At 38.6% G+C, this 23,808-nt stretch overlaps 1 protein-coding gene across 7 annotated transcripts; it reads right to left on the reverse strand.

Moving 5' to 3' along the window:
- Window positions 1-275: 275 nt before the first annotated feature.
- LOC127006121 (thiopurine S-methyltransferase-like) lies at window positions 276-23,456 on the reverse strand. Of its 7 annotated transcripts, none has more exons than XM_050875638.1 (6): window positions 22,739-22,858; window positions 15,197-15,378; window positions 13,659-13,782; window positions 8,844-8,971; window positions 6,307-6,440; window positions 276-2,522 (listed from the first exon to the last, which is right to left on the reverse strand). In XM_050875638.1, exons 1-6 carry the CDS (start codon window positions 22,745-22,747, stop codon window positions 2,413-2,415), a joined length of 687 nt encoding a protein of 228 aa, XP_050731595.1. In that variant the 5' UTR covers window positions 22,748-22,858; the 3' UTR covers window positions 276-2,412. The 7 variants fall into 7 exon arrangements, with proteins under 7 accessions (XP_050731595.1, XP_050731591.1, XP_050731593.1 ...); XM_050875634.1 differs by lacking the exons at window positions 276-2,522; window positions 22,739-22,858 and adding exons at window positions 3,603-4,134; window positions 23,275-23,456; XM_050875636.1 differs by lacking the exons at window positions 276-2,522; window positions 22,739-22,858 and adding exons at window positions 3,603-4,134; window positions 23,252-23,456.
- Between the last annotated feature and the right edge of the window lie 352 nt (window positions 23,457-23,808).

The following is a 23,808-nucleotide window of genomic DNA, read 5'->3' on the forward strand; positions in this document are numbered from 1 at the left end:
ATTGGTATATGATCAAAGTTATTAAACTCTACCCACTCCTTACCAATGCTGGCCATTGGTGATGCAGCTGACTGATGTTCTGCCTGTTTACCATTGCTCTCTCTTTACATAACCATTCTAAGCCAGCCATGACTCTCCACCCTCACAACTGTCTGACGGACATGGTGGTTGTCTGTTTGTTGATTTTCTGTTCATTTTACAGATGTAATCTAATATTCTCTTGTTATAAGTAAACAATGTATTGCATAGATGTATTAAGGAAAATAAGAATACAGTTGAGAAAAATATCTTTTATATGGATGTGATAGGCATTCTTGGGGTTGCTGGCAGCTGTGATAGGGATACAAGAGAGTCTTGCATTAGCCCATATTGCAAGCACTATTAACTCTTGTGTCAACACTTCAAAATTGCTATAAATAATTTTGCTTATAAAATGGAAATCATCATCATCACAATATGGTGATAATCAACTTTTTTTTTCACAAGTTTGTACTATTCCCTATTTTTCACATTCCTGGATTCTCTTACCCTTACTAATCCTGAAAGATGAGAAGTAAGTCGCATATACCACCTCTGGTTCTTGAAATGATCCATTTATTTTTACACCAAGCTAACTCTAAATAATAATTATATGATATACCATTCATATCATAATCATTACCCTAATGTTTAAGTGGCACATCTGGTGAATATACATTTTTTTTTTTTTTTTTGGTACAACAACATCAAACCAACTTGGCAAAATGAATAATGAATAACTGGCAACCCAACCCATAACATCCAATGAGCAGAAGCAATACAGTCTTTGATGCTCAAGAAATGGTCCATGATTGGGAAAATGTTCAACCAGAAAAGTGAGGATGGTGTTCAACCAATATCAACCAATATAAAAAAAATGCTTATATGTACATGTAAAGAAATTGGTATGATACTTAGTGCAAATATTATTGCAAAGTAATGTATATCTGTACATGACAGCCCTTTGGAAGTTTGGGGTATGTGGCCAGGGGACATATAGAGAGGGAGGGAAGGAGGGAGGAAGAGGAATACAGAGAGTGGGTAGGTGAGTGTGCTGCCCTTGAGTGTGCAGAAAGCTAAGCTTTGCCCACCATTGGCCACACAACTGTTGAGTGACAGTATGATAGCTGCAATTGGCTGGAATTTCCCTATGACTCAAACCTGCATACATCTCAGGAATATGCATCCAGGAAAGGTCACTCATTGACATGTCTGTATTATGTATTTCATATAGAAATAAACAATTTCATTGGCCTCACCCCACTCAGTAAGTCTCCATGTGTAGCCAGACACCTTAGAGATTTTGTTTTCAGTGCACCAATTCATCTATATTACTGCTTTATTCCAAACATGACTGATGGATTAGTCTGGAGCTAGTATTTCTGCTGTGCAGTGGCTCGGTCAGCTGACATTTTCTGTGATACATGTTCGAAAGAATGGATATCCGTGGATGACTAAAGTGTTTAATGTAAACACATTTTTGTTTCTCATTGTAAAAATAACTAGTATATTAAAACATATGATTGACAGAAATTAATCAACCAACATATCTTTATACTTGAAAGTAGGTATACTGTATAGTCCCTGAAAGTAAAAATCAACACGAAGACTGCCCATCGAATGTCGCATCCCCGTGTGATTAGTTCCTTCATAACTTGGCGAAAGGTACCGCCTGCACGCTGCGCAGTGAGTGAATCTACCAATCAGCCCTTTTTTTTACCATTTCAATGTCACAGGTCCTAGGGGTAAGAGCACTGTAATTCTTCAACCAACAGTGGAACACATTGAACACAGAGAAGGGCACAGAGCTATGTACGGTATCGTAGTCATAATTGTAAGTAAAGTGGCCAAATGTAATACTACATATACATTAAGTTCAATGAAAATGTGGTTTTTATATTTTTTTCTTAGTATGTCTTGCCAAATTACAGGTGCCATCTTATACTCCAGAGCGTCTTATATGGCAGGAAATATGGTACATACAGGCAGGATTGAGATAGGGGTGTCAGGAGGAGACCACCTGTAAAATGAACAAATGGAGAGGATGAGTGCTGGAGAGGGAGAGAGCAAAAGAGAGAGATAGAGGGAGGGAGTTAGTGAGAGAGCAGAAGAGAAAGATAGAGGGAGTGAGTTAGTAAGTGAGTGATGGAATGTACTAAGAGGAAATACTAGAACAGGGATAACTGGAGACACTTCTGCCATGGCCAGCTCCTTGAGAGAGATTCCCATGAGAGAACAAGGCTTTGGAGATGTACTTTAGTAGTATACTATAGTCCAAAACTTTCTTGTTCCTGTAATACATACACTGCCAAAGTTGATTAGGAAAATATACTCTTAACACCTCTTGGACTGCCTGACCAACTTCAGTAAGGAGTGTGCCATCAGCATGTTGCCTTACACCCGTGGAGTGAGGAGCACCACCAATTCTTTAAAACTCTCTAATTTCCATTCATTGGCAGCCTCCAAGAGTCTGGTCTCCAGCACTTGCAATGCACACATGTCACCTGGATATTAAGAAAAACAACTGTACTTATCCGTTAATTTGTTACTAAATGGAAAGGATATAATTTTTTTTCATTACTTCACACAAAAATATCATAAATGCAAAAATTATCACCCTAGCCTTTGGAGTGTATTTTTTAATGAAAGATTTTGATGTGCAGTCTTCCATCATAAGGGTGTCAGCAAGACAAGGATATGGACCACGAGGAACTAAAGTCACATCCATATAGTACTGCAATAACTTTGGGAGAGACATGAACCCATAAGCCAGTCACTGCTACACTTTTCAATAAGTAACCTTACCACAAGAATATCACTCAGTACCACAAAATGTTTCCTCATACCAATCATAGAAGTGCTATATTCTCAATTTTTTTTTGACAGAACATCTTTTTGGAGAGAGTACAACAGATATACATAGTAGCAATGCATATACTCATAACTGCAAATCACTCTGTAGGACATCTGGAAATGGAGCTCATTGAATTGCATGTCTTACCACTTGTAGGGAGTATCAGCCTAACCATAGCCTGTGATAGGTTAACACACCCCTCTCTATGGCTTGTGACCTCTTGCAATGTGCTTGGTCTTCACTATCCTCCTTCTCCATCCCAGCCCAATGTTCAGAATTTTCACATCACCTGAACCAAGCTGGTCGCCTAATTTTTTTGCAGACACTACGAAAAAGTTGATGTGCTATGGTGTCATAAATTGTATTTATGTTCTTAAATTATTTTTAATGCCACATATGGATTCACTATACAGTAAGAGTCCTTTAACCCAGAATGCAGTGGGTCATGGACCTTCTGGACTAGTAGATTTTTCGGATTACCAGGAGAGAACATCAAAATGCTCAAAGCACACCATTCCCTGAAATTTACCACACTCATACCAGCAATCGCAGTATTCAGTACCTGCCCCAGACTTTTACCACACATAGTATGGGACATTTAATCATCATATCTAAGAGATTAAATACAACAAGTTATTTGAAGACGTGCGTCAACAAAGGAAGCACTGCTAGCAGCAGTCAGGAAGTGTCCGCCATTTTCTTTTTCGTCTCAAGGGGATTAAACATATCATACAATGCAAACTATTTACTAATGAATACCACTTCTCTCTAAAAATCAGGTAATAGAAATATGAAATGGGTAATAAAAACATCATAACAACATAACTACAAGCAGCTCTGTTGCTCAGCTGATATACTTAAACAGGCAGATGACATGTCAGGCAGCATTCCCCATTTTCTTTTTCTTTTTTCGTTCTGCCTGTGGTGCCGGTAGCCTCTCATGGTGGGGCCTGGTGGGTGACCTCAGCCTGCAGGCAGGTGTTTATAAAGGCACCATCTAACTTGGCACATGCTGCTCCCTGGAACTCATCTTTGATTCCCTGTTTTAGAGAGAATCTAGAGTCTGGGCTGATAGGTAGTCTTCAAGACGGCATGTGGGTGCTCTTAGGCCACTAGGGGATGACTGAAAAATCCAAGCTTGTGGTGGAGGGTGGGACGTGAACCCGGGTCCTCCTGGATGTCGTGTCTGCATTTTAACCACTCATCCACTGCCTCCCCTTCCCACTTGGCAGTGGTGATTGTATTATGCCTCCTTTTCTTCCCTGAAGAAGATGGTGTAGTAGGAACCATGATGGTGGTAAGATAAATAAAATCATGCAAATTTGAGAGACGACAATGTAATGGACAGCCAGCTGGGTAAACACGCTGTGAACTAGGTGGGTGAGTGTCGGCTTGGGTGCAGAATTGATAGTTTGGTGCGCCATTTTCATCTATTGTGCAGTATTTTCTGTTTTTCCCCCAATTTTTGTCAGTTATCTCAAAATAGCTACACTTTACCCTTGGCTGAAAATTCTGAATCAATGAAATTGCCTAAGTAATGGTCACCGGATTATTGGACTTTTACTGTGCTTGAAAAATGGCTGTTTCTTGCATTCTGGGTAGGCATCCATTATATATTTTCATCCATAAAGGGTAAAACAATGACATCTTATCTGATCTGTACACTTCCTGTAGGCCAGGGTTACACCTTCAGGTAATGCAACATTTGGCATCCAAGATGCTTGCTAATTTTTTTAGTCTAATTTTGAGATAAAATGTGAATATTCACTGCTGGCAAATACAGTATATTTCATTAGCATTTGCAAGGAGCATGGAGGTGAATAAAATTCTTCCATCAAAGTTTGATGTATGCATGCCACACACAGTGAGACACACAAAAAAGAAGAGTAAGAAGGGACAGTAAAATTATGAACATCTTAGTATATGGAATTCCATGCAGTGGGTGTCCTGCTGTATACAACATAAAAAGCATTAAAGTCATAAAAAATTACACCACCATAGTACATCTAATTCTTTTGTAGTGCATGTGAGAAGACAAGGCCACTGGCTTAACTGGGTTGATGAGATATTTCTACACAAGGCTGGAAAGAAAAATGAGGAAGATAGTGGAGAGCAAGCATGTCACCAGAGGAGAGATTACTACCCACAGAGAGGGATGTGTCATCCTATTACATGCCAGGCTAGGGATCTTCTCTCAGAAACTGGGAAGATTTGCAAAGCGAGCTAATTAACGAGTTCCATTTCCGGACGTCCTGCAGGGTGATCCGTGAGCAGGGGTATGTGCATTGCTACTCTGTATGTTTGTTACATTCTCTGTGAAGAAGATATGTAAAAAGTAATATAGGAGGAGTGGGGGACTTGTCCATCCTTACACTGACTCATGCCCCTAAATTTCAAAGGCATCTACAATCTTTTTACACCTGTGTATTGTCTTATCAGATTGGTTAGAGGAACTGCATCATCAACATTCATTAAATATGATCTGTTCTACATGCTTTTTTCTTATTCATCTCTTCGATGGTTTTATCTTTTTTTTTAGATGCAACTGAATGAAAATTATGAGAGGTGCACATAATTATTTAAAGAAGTTGAACCTTCCAAGACCTTAAAGATTGAAATCTGCAGAAATAGAGTGGGAAGAAAGTTGCAAAAATCACTGTACTGAGGTGTTGCCACTCTTGATTCTTAAGGCTCCTGAAACCTGGTGGGAAGGTATAATATCACTTATGACTGCATACATAAATGAATAAACACTTAAATAATAGGATGAAGTAAAGTTTGGTCCTTGAGCTGTAGTAGGTAAGAAAACAGTACAGAAGGATACAGGACAGGTGTGGCATATTAATACTATAGTCTACCTTCCCCAGCTGTCCCCATGCAGGCATTTATTGAAAAACCCATAAAGGAGGATGAACAACTGTGTGAACTCTGTACTGACCTCCTTGGCCAGGATTGAACCAGTGTATTCATAGCATAGCATACTGACTGCTACACTAGAAAGACATACACTAAGTCATATATTTTACCTTGTATTGTCCACTCTAGTCACTTTTGCATACTACTTATCATATCTATATTTGTCATTAATTTTGCCATTATTTAATTATTATTCAACTACCTAAACTCATTGTATGGAAGGAAGTGAAGTATTTTTTTATGGTAATAGTATATACCTTCTAGAAGACAGTGTAATTTGTGCAGTAATTTGTTCAGTATTAAAAATCAATTGAGTAAAAGAGCTAAATCTCACTACCACAGTTTTAGCTGGGTAGGAGCAGTAAAGCATAATAGCTAAATAAATATATGATTACATAAAGAAGTGTAGCAGCAGATCTATATTTTTACATGGCTTCCATCAAATTCTCAAATCCATTGTACATAAAACAAACTTCACATTTTGAGTGTGAATATGAAAAGAAATAAAATCAACTTACCAAACAACTCTTGCACTAATTTAGTTGGAACATTTCTTGGTGGGCCTCTGAATGTTCCTTTGGGTGTGTACTGGATAATATTTACCAAGTAACAAAACTCTGGTGCAAGTAAACCTTTAATTAAATCAGCATATCTGAAAAAAAGTTTGCTCTTAAAATTCAAGATAATAAAGTAATACATATACTTGCTAGCATATGGAACATTAATTTCATCAATAGAAGATATATCATTGATGACATGAGTGGATATTATCTAAATAGTTGAGGTGCTTCATAAGCTTTCAGATTATATATATTAAAAAAAGAAAAAAAAATGTATCTGGTGATCAACCCACATCATGGAAGAATGTAATGGAGTGTACAGATTATATATGTCCAGGCAGCTTAAGCTACCACTTAAAGTGGCGAGAAATGTCTATACTGTGTCTTTAAAAAAGGTTGTTGCCTTCTTTTGTAAAGAAATCAAGTTGCTTTTCTTTGAGTCCACTCACTGATTATGTTTGGTACAGATGAAGTGTCATATTTTGTATGACAGTTTTTCATAAAATTTCAAACATTATTTGTAGGATTGAAATCAGGGGAGTTCTGTGGCCAATCCAAAACTTGAATTTTCTTTTCAATAAACCACCTCTTGACACTTTTGTCAATATGAAAAGGAGCTCCATCGTACGTCCATCACCTTGAAAGTTGCCAGCACATACTCCTCAAAAACCTGAATATACATCCCTTGATTTATTTTCTTACCTATTTTCTGTAAAACACAATCCTCCCTATCCCCCTGCACCACTAAATGAGCACCATCATCTCATGTGGGTGCTTCACTGTCCTCTCAATGTAGAGGGGAAAGTACCAGTCTGGGTTCTTTGGCCTTCTAATCCTTCCAGGCCTATTCCTCATGCCTAAAAGTTGTTCTTTTCACTACATAACACTTTCCTTCAATCTTTTACTGTTCAATCTTTGTGCTTCTTAGCAAACTCCATTCTTTGCCTCTCTATCCAACTTGTGAGGAAAGTTTCCGTGCAGGCTTGAATGTGGTCGTTAATTTTTTTTTGTAGATGGTGCTCTGTAGTCCTCTCGACAACAACTTCCAGCATTGAAGGACAATTTCCTTTCAGTTTTTTAGCTGTGACTTGCAGGCAAGGCTGGGGGCACGGCACTACGGCACGGATGCATGCACGGCAAGCGAGAAAAAAATTTAAAAAAAAAAAAACGCGATGTTAATTTATATTTTTTTAATAATGTATAGTATGGTAGTATATGATATAAGTGAAAAAAATTTAAAACTACCCGAAAAAAACAGAAAACAAACAAGTTATCCTAAGAATGTTTTTTTTTTTTTTTTTTCGCTTACTTATTAGGCCTGGTAGGAGGCCTGATGATATACACTATATGTGTAAATGTGCATTTAAAAATTTATTAATTTTTTTTTTAAATTTTTTTTTTTTTTTTTTTTTTTATGTATTTATATTTTCTTTACATTGAATAATGATAAATGATAAGAAATATATATTTTATTTTTTTTTGTACGTGCTCAATGAAAAAAAATTGGGTAGTATGCGAAATTAATGGTTACGGTTTTTTTTTTTTTACGGGAGTGCGGAAAAAAAATTAAGATTGCATCAACTGCCAGCCTTGCTTGCAGGTCTTTCATCACCTTTTTTCTTAGAGCTTGTCTGTGGTCTTACATATATCCTTTGGCCTCCCAAGTGAAATTTTTTAATTGTAAAAAGTGTTTGCCATCCAACATTTAATGGTCCTCACAACTCACCCTGTCCTCATCACAACGTCTTTCATAGACACCTTTTCAGCCCTCTAGGCCAAAATCAATACCTTTCTTCTTTGGCATCTCTGCTTCTTGAGAAGAAAAATATGGCAGTATCAAAGGTTTAGGGTGAAATACGGGAAATGTCATAGAAGAAAGGAGATACATTCCTTCCGTTTAAGAGCTCAAAGAGAATTGGCATTTAATCTTGGTATGCTGCCCCTCCACCCCACTCACTTCTAGAAGCTTGTGATATGATGCCAAACGAAAGATCAGCTGCAAATTGTGGTGACAATACCCTATATGTTTACCCCTACTAAAAGCAATGATTCCAGAGCTGCGATGACAGACTTTTTGGTCAAACGTGTACGTAACTTCGAGGAGGGACCACAAACCCTTGCCGGGTGACAGCTCATGAAGGGAAGGGGAGGATTCCGATAGACCGACTCTATCGGCTTACGTCAGCCTAGCTGACCAAGTCAGTCTTTCGACGAGGACTGGCATGTCCCTTTGTACAAGTTGAAGACTTGTACAAAGAGATTGGTTAGATGTGAACTCGTTAATTGCGAGATCTACTGTACATACCACCTGATGTCATTTGGTAATTTGATTCATCACCAAGTTTGTAATTAGTTTGAAATTTGAAATCCAGTTCTTCTATATGTTTACTGAAAGACTATAATAGTAAGTATAAGTAACACACATGTCAGCTACGACTGAATTCATATTGCTGGTTACAAAGAATCTTCTTTCATTAAATTTGATTTTCACTCACCTTTCTCTGTCCTCTTCATAAATGGCAACAAGTGAACCCCTGTCCCAGACCGCATCAAATTTTCCTAAGCTTTGCACATCCATCTTGAAAATATCACAACAGTAGATTTTTAGTTTCTCATCTTCTGTCTGTAATTAGATATAAAAGAAAAAAACAACTCAATTTTAATGTAAAACCTTCATAACTCGGCATGATAGGGGCTCAAGCTTTGCCGAGTTATTCAACATTCCAAGTTATGCAAATCCCTCATTTCCCTTCCCCCCATTTGCTTTTACAGTAAACATTTTGAAAACACTGCACTACACAGCAGCAGTAAAAGCTTAAATTAACACATACAAATGAAGGGGCTGCTGTAGTCATGTAGTCCAAGCAGACAACACGTGGGTGTTTGAGGAACGAGCAGGAAGAGTGAAGGTATATGTTTTTGATACAGGAATAGCGTGGGCAAGCCTTGATGTGGAGAGTGAGATCAGGTGGCCCAAGTGTGGATACACGTTCAAAGAAAATGCGGGTGAGGCATGCCGAGTGTAAACAACAGGATGTGGTTAATACTTGACAATATGCCGAGATGCATGATTTTTTTCCATTTTTTATCATTATTTGTTTGAATTCAAAATGTATTTTTTAGTGAATATTTCATTGCATTGGCGAGTTATACCAAATTCCAAGTTATACAGTGCCGAGTTATAAGGATTTTACTGTATATTCCTTGTAGTGCATAACATCTAAAGTTACCATGCCATCTCGTATTCTATATATACAGTAATCCATATATAAATCAGACCTCTATATACTGGATATTGGATAAATCTAATTTTCAGGACTCTGGACACATATCTGTATTTTGGACTGAAATCCAGGATATACAGCACGTGTATGAACATTATCTTGATCGATGTTGTAAAGTGGATGAAGATCTGGTATGAAGCTAAGGATTTAGCCTTAGCTTAATATAGCTACAGTGCCATAAGTTCATGATTCCCAATCTGGCTGGAAAAATAAAAAAACAAAACAACGCAGGTCAGGTCAGCAATATTTTTTAAACATCCATCTGGAAGGGTTTGTCATAAAAATTCTTTTCATATTATCTGCATTTTTCATTTAGCAATTAGGGCCTTGGCATAATTAACATGGAAAGTGTGATTTTACTTTATATGTGAAAAAAAAGAAGAAAAAAAAGACAACAGTTGGCCTCTAGATGACAGTGTCCTTCAGCGACACTGGTTAAGTTTCTCCAAGACTTGCATAGATGCAACAAAAACTATGAGGCACCATGCATCTCAATAAGTTTTGAGTTGCATCTGGTGCCTACAAATCTAAACTCCAATTGTTTTGAAAATGAAGTTAACTATTCCTTGTATATGTCTATACAATCAAAAAATAAAAACACTCAATGAGTAGCTATGGGTCTCTTGCCCTACATCAATGAGGGTTCAGAAGGGACTTAGTTTCTCACCCGACACATGCTTGACAGTGGCATTCCCCTTTTTTTTATTTTCTGTCTGTTGTTCTGCCTGACCTTCACTGCTCTTTCCCTCACCTCACCTTCCATACTTCCATGCTTACATAAAACTGTCCCTAAATATTTAAACTCAGTCACCTCCTCCATTCTCTCCTCCCCTAACCTTATCCTACACTCCGTTGTACTCTCTGCTGTAACTCTGTATGCCTTTGCAAAATCAATGACCTGCTCTCTTGCCCTCTCAAATACCATAACCTTACTCTTTCCAGCATTCACTCTCAGCTTTTTCCTCTTACACACCCTGTCAAACTCATCCACTATCCTTTGCAGCATCCCCCCATTCTCTGCCAACAACACTATCATCTGCAAACAGGCCCACCACCAATGACTCCTCCGTACCTCTCACTTTCAGCCTTGGACCTAGCTCCCCCACTCTGGCTTTCATTTCTCTCATACAACCATCCATGTACACATTAAAAAGCCATAGTGACATCACACACCCGTCTCACGCCCACACCAAAACTCACTCAACTCACCATTCACGTATACAGAGGCACTCACATTCTTATAGAAGGATCAGATCCTCTCCAGCAAATGCCCTCCAACACCATACATCCTTAGAACATCACATAAACCCTTCATGTCAACCCTGTCATAAGCCTGTTCTTGGTCCATGAACACAGCAAACAGCTTCCTATCCTTCTCTAGGTATTTTTCGACTTACATTTTCAGTGCAAATATTTGGTCTACACAACCCCTCCCTTTCCTAAAAAACCCTCGTTCATCGCCTCCACTTTTCTCATTTATTTTCTTCATCCTCTCATTTAAAACCCTTTCTTACACTTTTCCTGCAACACTGAGTAGACTTATTACCCTGTATCTATTACAATCACCTCTGCTTCTTTTCCTATTGTACAGTGGCACAACAACAGCCTTTCTTCAATCCTCTGGCACCTTACCCTGTTCCTATGCTAGGTTACATATCCATAATATCCATTCCACAACTATACTTGCTCCATATATCAAATGTTAGGCCATCAGCTCCAGGGGCCTTTCCTACTTTTAACTTCTTCATCACCTTCTCTATCTCACTTCTCTCCACCCTCCCCTGAGGATCAGGCCGCCCTACAGTGATCTTTATTCTTACACTAGTCAGTTCTGCTCCCTCTCCCACACTCATTCATCACAGTTTCAAAGTACTGCTTCCATACCTCCCTTATCTCTTCATTCCTTCTCAGAAGCCCCCCGTCTTTCCTCTTCATGCTACAAATGTCGTTCTTTTTCCCCCATTTCTGCTTTAACTTCTTTCCAGGAAAGTTTTTTGTTCTCCTGGTATTTTGCTGAAATTTTCCCATCACAATCCTCATCCACTCTTTTATTATCCCTAATTTAATTTCCATTGTATAAAGGGTAACTGTGTTATTAACCTGACGAGAGAACCTGGGGTCGTTCCGGAAATAATAAGTTGGCAACCAGTACCCGCCCATGAGCAGTCAGCCCTTGGCTTTTGTGGTGAACGCAGTCTCACAGCAACAGCCGCCCGGTGCATACCTTCCCTGATCTCGTCTCGCAGTACCTCGGTCATAACTACAATCTACTTCTACAAAGGATGGGCCTCACACAGTGTCGACAGTTTTGGATTACTTACTCTGAAACTACCCCAGGTTCACTGTGCTCGCTTTGTTAATAATACTTAGTTTTTAGCTAATGAACCACCCTCACTTCCCAAACAACCCCTAATTCCTAACAACTTTTCGTATAACACAGTTACCCTTTATACAATGGAAATTAAATTAGGGATAATAAAAGAGTGGATGAGGATGAACCACCCTCACTTCCCAAACAACCCTTAATTCCTAACAAAGTGTGTCCTAAATTTAGGTCTCACATTATATGGAAATAAATACTAAATGGAGGGTTTACAGTACTAGTTCCATATTTCTAGCTCCCCCCCTCCCCCCCTGTCCATGTGGGCAAAGACAGTATGTGCATGTGCAAGATTAAATAACATTCCTTAAGGAAGTCTTTGTGAAGGCATCGTGTCCAGCTGTTATTATCATTGTTAGTCTGACATCTACATCTGGTGATGTAACTATTCATTTACAGTCTTCCTTTTTATCATGTCTATTTTTGTCTATTTTGTTACATTTTTGTTTTTGTTTCTCATTCTTACTGTAACATATCTAAGTCCGGTGATGTAGACATGTACATATTCCTGATAAAAAAGTTTGTCAAGACTCAGATCCTCGGACACTTGACATCTGTCACTGGTGGTGTGTCTCACCTCTTGGCTATGCCTTGCTACTGAATATAACTATTGCAATTTAATATAACCTCTAGTCTCCAAGTTCCTAGTCATCTCTCAATACTCTTGCTAGACATTATTCTACCTAATCTCTAGAACATTTTATTAGAATTTTACTGTATTCAGCTTTCTCTCCAGAACCAAATGAAATGCAAACTATTTAACCCTTAATTAAAGTGCAGGCTTGTTTTGGCATGCCTGTCCTCCCACGCGGGCATATTCAGGCAAAAACATACCTCACTTCAATCTTTTATATCTTCACTTCTACTTAGCTCACGTGACTGAATGCAGTATCATTGTAAAGTACATACCATTAACTTTGATGTTAATTTGAAGACTAAATAACCATTGCTAGAGCGAGTACAGAATACTGAAGAAGGATCACTGAAAACACATTATTATAGATAGTTTTCCACTCATAGTGGACTTCCCTTCTATGATTTAGTAATGAAATGCATAACTTTTAAACAGTTTATGTGAAACACACCAAAAAAAAATTAACTTCCAGGCCTTCCTGATGCCCTTGATGGGTGCTGAGGTCAAAGGGTCCCAATCTTATGGATGAAATTCACTGGAAAGTGAGAAAAGGTGGGATGTCTAGCAGACATCTTCTCAAAGCTAACACAAGGCATACAAACACCAGTAATTAGTCAAGGGAGCATGGTTGGGTATTGTTTGAAAGAAAACGACATGCTTACTCTACTTCAGCACAAACAAATTAAATTTGACTGCGCGCTAAGTAAAAAAATGCCTTGTTGTCTATTGTCGACACCCGCGGTTTGAGCCCAGGCACCAGCTGTCGACTATTGTTGACGCCCATGCTTTAAGGGTTAAATAACACCTCACTTGAGCATACAGTTGGTTTAGTGAGAATTTCTTTGGTACCAATCTTGTGTTAAATGGACATCCTACTGTACTGAGGTATAAACAAATATTTTTTATGTAAAATACAGTGTCCATTTCAATTAAATCAACAATATTAAGAAATGCAGTCTAAAGAGCCACACCCATCTAAAATAGCTAAGAGAGAATATTAAAAATATTTCACCTTGAACACTTTTCCCCACGACAATTTTTCAGTGATGTGTGGTAAGTTGTGCTCAGAGAAGAATTCAATGATCCCTTGCTCCACTCCATCGATGCCCACCACAGTATGTCCTTCCCTATATAACCTGAAATACAGGATTCAAAAGGTTATTTATTGTCATCAAAAGACTTGCTTTCATATCAAGTGCCATGGAAATTAAATCATACACAAAAAAATAGAAACCTTCCTCAGTTATGTCTTGTTTATGAATCATTACACATCATTTCAGCAGTGGAATTATAACGTCATATGATTTTACATTAACCTTTTCTGCTTACGTATTCATCTTCTAGGGAAGTTAAGGAATTGTCATATTGAAAAGGACTGCAATCTTAATTCATTCATCTACTTCTTATCCTAACCATACATCTCTCTTGCAAAACATCTACCCTCAGTGAAAAACTATTTATAATGTTGGATACAAAAGTTTAGTTAAGGTTTAATACAGTCAACACTGAATAGACATATTTGAGCTCCATATGATGTATGCAAATAGAGTGCTTGGGCAAATTAATACAGAATGAATATATAACTGTACTGAAATCAACCCTTATTGCATGAAACATTATTGTATATAATGCTGAAGGAATGGAGCTTCATAAATGAATGATACTTTTAGAGGCATGAAGTTATTCCATTTGCGAATGTCTTGATAGGAGGAGAATAAATTTAATCATATCTGCTACAAAAGGAAGCTGTTCAACTATATCCATCATCCAGACCCTAAGCTACATTTGTCATACCTCTCCTGTCACCCACGTGCTCTATGATGCAACATGTTTTTATATTATTTACCTTAGTTTACCTCTTATAGAAGATAGACTCTTAGTATTTTAGGGAAGCAAATGAAAGAAACTGCATTTTTGTCTGATCATATGAGAGCAAAATATACAGTATGTAACATATATAGGTAAAGTAAAGTTGGGTGCGTACGCTATAGCTGCACATGACTGCAGTGCTCATCTCTGTACCGTTGGCCCTTTGAGCCTGTGTTGGATAAGAACCCAATACCCTAGGGCATGGGCCAATATTAAGTCCAGGATCACCACAGTTTACCTTCCCCAAGTTTCCCCAATTACCCATTTATTGACCAACCTGAAAGGGAGGGTGAACAGCTGGTACCTGATAATATAATAGTTCATTCAATTTCTTACAGTTTCCCACTGATGAAATTATGTATAATAAAGTATACACAATTCAGTGATTTTATACAGTGGGTTATAATATGGCTATAATGAGTTCAATTTAAATGTCTAAGAGTGTAACATGCGTACACATGCACATCCCCCCCCCCACACCCACACACACACACACACACACACACACACACACACACACACACACACACACACACACACACACACACACACACACACACACTTTAAAGTGAGTGCCAATCGATAGTCTTTTCTAAAGCATCTAAGAATAGCCATCTCCTAGGTTAATCATACATATGAGCAAAATGTGTATCAGTGAACTGCCTGATTACAAATACCCACCACTCAAGATCAACGGTCTTTCCACAGAGTGGCACAAGCACCCGGCACTTTGGTTTTGTTAGCAACTTAGAGGAATGGTTCTGCAAGGCAAAGTTGATGTCACTTTGGTGCCATCCAATTGCTCCTCGGTTCCACCTGTCCTTCCAAGTGTCCAGACGATCCTCATAACTCATGGTATGTACCTGAAGGAACAACATAAGTGAGAAGGGAGGCATCAGGTAAGAACAATACAACTAAATAGTGGTGTTCTGCATAAGACACCCCCAACAAGAATTACACATCACAAGACTAGATGTTACAAAATGCCTTATCTATGACGTCTTTATTGCTGAATGGGGAAGAAGGATGTGTCTTTCAATATCTCAAAACCTCAGTTTCTGCAACTGACAACTCAACACTATCTTCCCAACATCTAGCTTCTATTCTTCAATAATACTCGGCTGTCCCATTCTTTCACGTTGAACATTCTTGGCCTATCCTCAACTCACAACTTCAACTGGAGAATCTCATTTCTTGCTAAATTAGCTTCCCTGAGGTTGGGCTTTTTATATTCTCTCCAGCATTTTTCAATTCCTCAGATTCTAGTCATATACGAGAGCTTTATCTGAACCATTTATAGAGTATTCATGCCATGTATGGGAGCCCCCCCCTTATGGGAAGAGTTAAAGGCTTTTCATATTATTAGCTCCCCTCCTCTTACTAAAGCTCATCTAGCTTTTGATTTCCACAGCAATGTTACCCACTTTTCTAAACTTGCTGCATGCCTTCATCCCTCTTGTGGCCTTGCTGCACAACACTCTAACCAAACCTGTGGTGTCTAAATCCCTTATATAATAGTTAACCAGAATCTTCATTCTTCCATTCCTGCCACTGGTAAACTCAGAAACAAACTTCCTTCATCTATGTTTCCTCCTTCCTATCACTTGGACACTTTCAAGAGTGAAATATCAAGACAATACTTCAACTGTTATTGAATATTCAGTTTGGATCTTCTACTGTTCGCTTTTGGGGAGCAATGCATCAGCAGTGGCAGGATTCTGTTTGTCATTATGCCTTCGATTCCTTCCTTTGTTGGGGGAAAAAAAAAGTTTCAGTGAAGTTATTCCCTGTACACACAAGTATACCAAATTATCAGTCTCTGGTGCTTAAAAAAAATCACCGATAGTTTTATGTGAAATTAAAGCATTCTTTACCCTGGAAATCTATATAGTTTGAAAGTACTTTACTCAGTTATTTTTTTATGGTATGTGTATTTTAGCATTAATTATAAAAAAATAATGAAATTTCATTTTTTAGCTGGTTTGGAACTACTGTTCTCGACAAACACAGTAACCAAAAGTATTATGACTGACATTAGTTTCAACACATATAATGGGGACTTTGAAGAATTAGTCTCAAACAGTGGTTCTCAACATTGTCTACTCCATTCCTCATTGAGACTTTTAATTTTCAATTCATTTGTCACTACAAGAGTAACATTTTTGCTAATCCATTTAAAAGTTAAAGCAAGCACCACAGTATGTATACATTAATTTGGTATTACTAATATGATTGACACAACAAAATATAATAAACATTCTTTTCTTCTAATCAAAAATATTTTTTACCCACATTATTGTAAAGCTTAGAATTTTTAATAGCCTCCTGTGGCCCCACTACAGTCTTACCTTGTTTCCCATGGTAACCATGACCACTAAGCTGAGGAACACTAGTCTGCTGGGATTCTGGTACCTTCACTAACTTTGCATTTATTATCCAACATTAATATTCTGACTGTATTATATTGGCTGCATGTAAAGGAACATTTCAGAGAAACATTTTGTGAGCATGCAAACTGTATTAAGAGAAAAAGCTTAATGAAGAATATGCATAATTTTTGGTAGGGTTATTCAAAGGTAACAGTGTTAATGGGAAATGGTGGTTTTCACCACTTAACAAACATACTGCAAGACATCCTGGGGTGTATTTTCTCAGCCTAAAGTTGCAACCACAGTGTGAAATCCTCATGGTTGTACCCAAGTGGGTGTACCAGTAATATGTCTCATCAGTGTAGATTAGACTGACAAATGGGCAAGATAGGGAAAATTTTGTGATGTATCAAGATTTGCTTGGGGGTATTTAGCACAATAGATTGTAATTATTGTGTTAGTGCAAGGCCCATGAAAAGCATTAGGTCCTTAGCCATGTCCCTGCAGACTCTTCCTTAAATGTGTCCCTAGTTTGCCCATTCTTACTATTGTATTAGTGATAGTAAAGCCCCTCTGGTAGAGATGGAGAGTGGGAAGTAGCATCAAAATTATGTGGGATGAAACAACTTTTCTGATAAATTTTAATGAGCTTTTAACCGGTCCACTTTGGTACGCTCACTAGTGTCCAAACATGAGTGGTGTCTCTGGTTCAGTACAGCCACTAGTGTCAGCGACCCGCATGCCCAAGTTGGAGTAAATTGTAGGCCATAGTGACGTGGCAATCCTTCATGCATGACCTAGGTCTAAAATCTGGTCACTAGTTTATCCCCAGCTCTTCCACAGGGATGGATTGCACCTGTCTCCCATCGGGGCAGCCAGATTTGGAAGGCTCCTCAACGACACAGTATGTGATATCCGATCAAAAAACGAGTCTCAGCCACGTCCCTCCATCCTGCCCGTGTAAATAGGCGCCGTGCATCGCAACAAACCCGTAACCGTGATCCCGCAAGTACCACCACCTCTATTACCAAGCCTCTAGATAACTTAAAAATCCTTAGTTTCAATGCGCGTAGCCTAAGAAACAAATTTGATGAACTGAGATGTCTTGCTCTAACAGAAAATTTTGACATAATTGCTATAACCAAAACATTTATCGACACCACAAATATTGATTTAAGTTCCGAATACAACATAGATGGCTACAGACTCTTCAACAAAGATCATGTAAACCGTAGAGGCGGTGGCGTCGCCCTTTTTGTCAAAAGCTATTTGCAACCCACTGACAAAACACCAAGAAACAGTAACGTTGAACATTTGTGCGTGCGAGTAAACATTGCAAAAGTCAATTTAAATATATCTGTCACCTACAGACCTCCCGGGCAATCACTCGATGACGACCTTGAAATGTACAGTGTCTTAAGGCAGTCACTGAATAACAACGACTCACTGATATTAGGAGACTTTAACCTCCCCAATATCGACTGGGCGACACTGTCAGGTACATAAGGCGAGTCACATAGAATGATCGAATTTTAGAAGAAAATTATCTAAGCCAAATGGTTTCTGAGCCAACTCGACAAAATAATATACTCGACCTTGTTATAACGACCCAAGATAACCTAGTCAGTAATGTCACGGTAGGAGAGCACCTCGGTTCTTGCGATCATAAATTAGTGCGCGTCGACATTAGAGCTCAATCATCAGTGACTGAAAATAAAGTAAAGGTGCCCAATTTCAAAAGAGCTAACTTCGTAGAAATCCGACAAAAACTAACAGAAATACAACTATCAGATGACGGCAACGTAGAGGAAGCCTGGCTAAGCTTTAAAAATCACTTACTCACTCAGCAGAACACGTTCGTCCCCTTGTGCGAGAAGCGAATTAACACTAATAAAAGCCCACTGTGGTTTAATAGCAAAATTAAACAATCAGTCAATGAGAGAAAATTGTTTTAAGGTTAAGGAAAGAACAAAGCATGCCCAAAAATATTAGACTTTATAATGATGCCAGGCGACAAGTAAAAAGACTAGTATGTCAGGCAAAGCGAAGATATGAAGAAAATATTGCAGCCAACTGTAAAAATAATCTGAAATCTTTCTTCAGTTACATAAACAACAGAAAGGCGATCAGAAGTGGTATTGGACCTTTAACAAACAGCGACGGTGCACTAGTGACTGACAGCCAACACATTGCAAACCTCTTAAACAATTACTTTTCCTCGGTGTTTAATACTAACAGTCTTCCTCCCACTACCACCAACACCAGTACTATTGTAAATCTCGAGCATGCATTGCCTAATTTTGAAATAACAACCGATGAAGTCCTTAAAGCTCTCCATCCACTTAAAACAAATAAAAGTCCCGGACCCGACAAAGTATATCCTATACTGCTTAAAGAAATAAAGAGCGAAATACTCTCCTCCCTCACTACCGTATTCAATATGTCCTTGCGACAAGGCATCGTCCCTTCGGATTGGAAAAAGGCTAACGTGACGCCGATTTTTAAGAAAGGAGACAAAAAAATACCAGGTAACTACCGACCCATTAGTCTAACTTCAATTGTAGGTAAGCTACTCAAGAGCATAATTAGAGACAAAATTGTGAGTTACCTCAAAAGCCACTCATTAATTGGGGATTCACAACATGGCTTCTGTAACAAAAGATCCTGCCTGTCAAACCTACTGACCTTTTGTAACGATCTCTTCTCAATTTATGACATAACCAAATCATTGGACGTAGTCTATCTTGATTTCCAGAAAGCGTTTGATAAAGTCCCACATCATAAATTACTTTATAAATTAAAGCAAATAGGCATTGACGGTCAAGAAAAGCAATGGATCGCGAATTGGTTGAGCAACAGACAACAAAGAGTTGTGATTGACAGATTTAACTCAGAGTGGGCGCCGGTCACTAGTGGCGTCCCTCAGGGCTCGGTTCTTGGCCCAGTGCTCTTCATTATTTACATCAACGATGTGGATGTTGGACTCAATAATCGCATTAGTAAATTTGCAGACGACACAAAGATTGGTAACTCGGTTCACACTAACGAAGACAGGCAAAGCCTCCAAGAGGATTTGCACAAAATTTCAGCTTGGTCGGATAAATGGGAGATGCCCTTTAATGTAGACAAGTGCCAGGTCCTTCAAGTTGGAACAAAAAAAAGAAGTTCGATTACGAAATGCGCGGCGTTAAACTCACAAGCGTTCAATGCGTTAAGGACCTGGGGGTCAAAATCGCGTCAAACCTCAAATTCTCACATCAATGCATCGATGCAGCAAATAAAGCGAACAGAATGTTGGGCTTTATTAAAAGAAACTTTTTATTCAAGAATAAAGATGTAATACTTCCGCTCTACAATAGTTTAGTCAGACCCCACTTGGATTATGCGGTACAGTTTTAGTCTCCCTACCATGCAAAGGACATTGCTAAACTAGGTGTTCAGCATCGAGCAACAAAAATGATCCCTTCCTTGCGCAACAAATCCTATGAAGAAAGGCTTTCTACCCTTAACATGTTCTCTCTTGAGAAACGTCGCCTCCGAGGAAAACTGATCGAATGTTTTAAAATACTTAATGGTTTCACGAATGTAGACAGAACAAAATTGTTTATGATTGATGACACTTTGCGAACAAGGAACAATGGCATAAAACTCAAATGTAGACAAGTAAATTCAGACTGCACTAAATTTTTCTTCACCAACGTTGTAGTGCGAGAATGGAATAAGCTCCCACCATCAGTGCTCCAGTGTAACACGATTGACTCTTTTAAAAACAAGCTCGACCGTCACTTCCTTGAACTTAATATTAACTAGAGTAGAAAAGCAACATTTTGGAGCCATCTGATTAATGTAAAATCACTTAGGTTTAAGGACAGACCACCTAGTCTGGACCATGGGGTCTGTGTGGTCTGATTTTCAATGTAATTCTTTCTCTTTCCAAGCATGAGGGATGGTAAAGAAATCTAATAATGTAATGTAGAGCAGATGTGACTGTTCAATTCTTTGTCATTCTTGGGGAGTGTCAGGCCTGGGTGCCAGCCATTGCAAGCAGGTTTATTTTGTAACCAAAGCCACCCAATAATAATATTTGTGTGAAAAAAAAAATACTAGTTGCTGCATCTTTATGAGAATAGCACGTTAAATGTATAATTTATTCTGTTCTGCTAGTCTCATATTTGGTCCATATTTAGCTGTTTCTCTGCCACTTATAGCTTAAAGTTAACCAAAACAGGTGGTTAAGTAATCTCATAACTGTTTTCTTAAGAGGCCATGGCAACTTTTTCACTGTTGGGCTCCCTACCTGATGCACCCATTGGACAAACAACCTAACCTAATCCAACCCAAGAATGTAATATAACCCCACAAGGAAGTAAATGTAACTCAAGCAAATGAGTAACCTAACCCAACCAAATGAATTAATTTATCACATACAAATAATCTATCCTAACCAAAGCGAATGATCTATCCTTCTGCTATACAATACAATAACTACAAGTAGCAATACAATAACTAAACCAAATTGAAATGTTTAATCGAATCTAAATGAACTAACGAACGTAACCTAAAACAAAAAATAATTTTAATGGAAATGCAATGCACCAGTGTATTACACTTGGCAATTAATATATATATATATATATATATATATATATATATATATATATATATATATATATATATATATATATATATATATATATATATATATATTTAAGCAAGAGTAAAAAGTAAAGTTAGGAGCATATACTAAAGCTGTGCTTGGCCTCCATGCATCTCCGTTACATTGGCCTTTGAGCCTGTGGAAAGAAAAAAACACTACCCTGGGAAAGAGTGCACTGCAATAATAATTCCTCAAGTTTTACCACATGTGAGACATGGATAAGAACTCTGAAAGCCTTGAGCCCAGAGGTGCTCTTTAGCTTAAGGGTAAAGTGACCGCCCTTCACCTCAGGGGCCTGGGTCCAAATCTTGGGCGTGTTATTGTTAGTTTCCCGACAAGATTAGTTTCATGTGCTTGGAGAAGTGGGAATCCCACTATGACAGTGATAGTGTTGGGCATCCTTTCCTGGTTTGTGTTTTTCCATTTAGAGGTATGAAACAGATGGCTTGTGCCTCTCAAAGGGAGTCTCAGGCCTGCTCCATTAAAATTTGTAATGTGAAGAAGATGATTTTGAAAAATCAAAGCAGAAAAAAAAATTATCTAAATAATAAAAGGGAAGCCAAGATTCAAATAAAGACTGAAGGCATTGAGCCATTTAGTACCCTTTGGCTTAACACTATAGTGTGTGCCTTGCATCTTGAGGGCTTGGGTACCAATTCTAGTTGGGATAAAATACTTATGAGATTTGAGAAGTTGTAATTCCCCATGACATAAGGGTTTCTTTGATAATTATAACAGTGTAAAGCATGGTTTCTGGATGCAGAAATTCACTTACAGAACTTTAAAAAATAAAGTTTTCAGCAAAAATGGGAGCTGTGTTATAACATCCTGTTAGACTTTAATCAGTTTTATTAAGAACAAGGGCATATATTTTCTATATTTTCCAGAATTCCTTCATTCTAACACATGCTGTGGACATTAAAATAATAAAACTCAATTGGAAACAGCTAAATATCACTAGGTTGACAGTGGTGGAGCACACTCTAGGGTCACAAAATAGCAGGTAAATATGTAACTTATAACCTCCCATGGGGTCTACGCCCCCATGAATGCCAAAACGTTTACTAATTCCGGTTAGTTTTGTTGTTCTAGTGATAATTATAATAGTAATGCATGTAAGAGAATTCTATAAAAAAATAGGGAAATAGAGGCGCGCCCTTGTTCGTTACAGTTACCGTAATATCAATAGTCACCTACGGATGCCATGCTTGAAGTGACTGAAAACAGTGACGTGTAAGGGTATTGGCCTCAAACTCCAGTCTATTGTTTTTGCAATCGTTACATAACATTTGTCAGTAGATTAGGTAGGAGCCGTAAAATTCCGAGAATCGGCTGCTGTCAACAAATAACCGGTTTGGCACTAGATAGGATGGATTGTTAGTGACTGAAGAAAAGAAGCAATCATCTGTGCACGAATCGCGACTGCGATTAACGAACAAACCTGCGGTTACTCGAATTAGATGATGAGACGAAAGCGGCAGTCTGGCAGCGGGCAGCGTCCCCTTCCGTCTAGGTCAAGGAGACTATCTAAAGTGGTAGTGGGCAGGGAGCGCGCCCGGTCATGGTGATAAAATTTAATAAAGTCTGGCACATGAGCGAGAGAAAAACCCACCTAATACCCGGGTACTGGTCCCGGGTATCTCGGTTAGGCCAGGTCGGGTACCCGTTCCCGCGATTACCCCAAATCCCGTATTTTGCCTATCATCCTACCTGGCAAATAAAAACAAACTTGCCACGATTCTGTTGTTGTTGTTGTTGTGGGCCGCGGCGATCTAGTCGCTCACACGAGCCCAGGGTGTCGTCCTGTGAGGGCTTCACAGGCGCGTCAGCTGCCCGGTTTTCCTGAGGAAGGCGCAGGTGAGGCGAATGACAGCCTCCTGTCGTGACGCCACGATTCTAACCATGACAAGAGAGAAAGAGAGATTTACATAGATTTACATAGAAAATCAGACCACACAGGCCCCATGGTCCCTTAAACCTAAGTGATTCTACATTAATCAGAAGGCTCCAAAACGATGCATTTCAACTCTAGTTGATATTAAGTTGATGGAAGTGACGGTCGAGCTTGTTTTTGAAGGAGTCAATCGTGTTACACAGGACCACTGACGGTGGGAGCTTATTCCATTCTCGCACTACAACGTTAGTGAAGAAAAAATTGGTGTAGTCGGAATTTACTTGTCTACATTTGAGTTTTACGCCATTGTTCCTCGTACGTAAAGTGTCATCGATCATAAACAATGTTGATCTGTCTACATTCGTGAAACCAT

This window comes from Eriocheir sinensis, chromosome 32 (assembly GCF_024679095.1).
Source record: "Eriocheir sinensis breed Jianghai 21 chromosome 32, ASM2467909v1, whole genome shotgun sequence".
NCBI classification, from domain to species: domain Eukaryota; kingdom Metazoa; phylum Arthropoda; class Malacostraca; order Decapoda; family Varunidae; genus Eriocheir; species Eriocheir sinensis.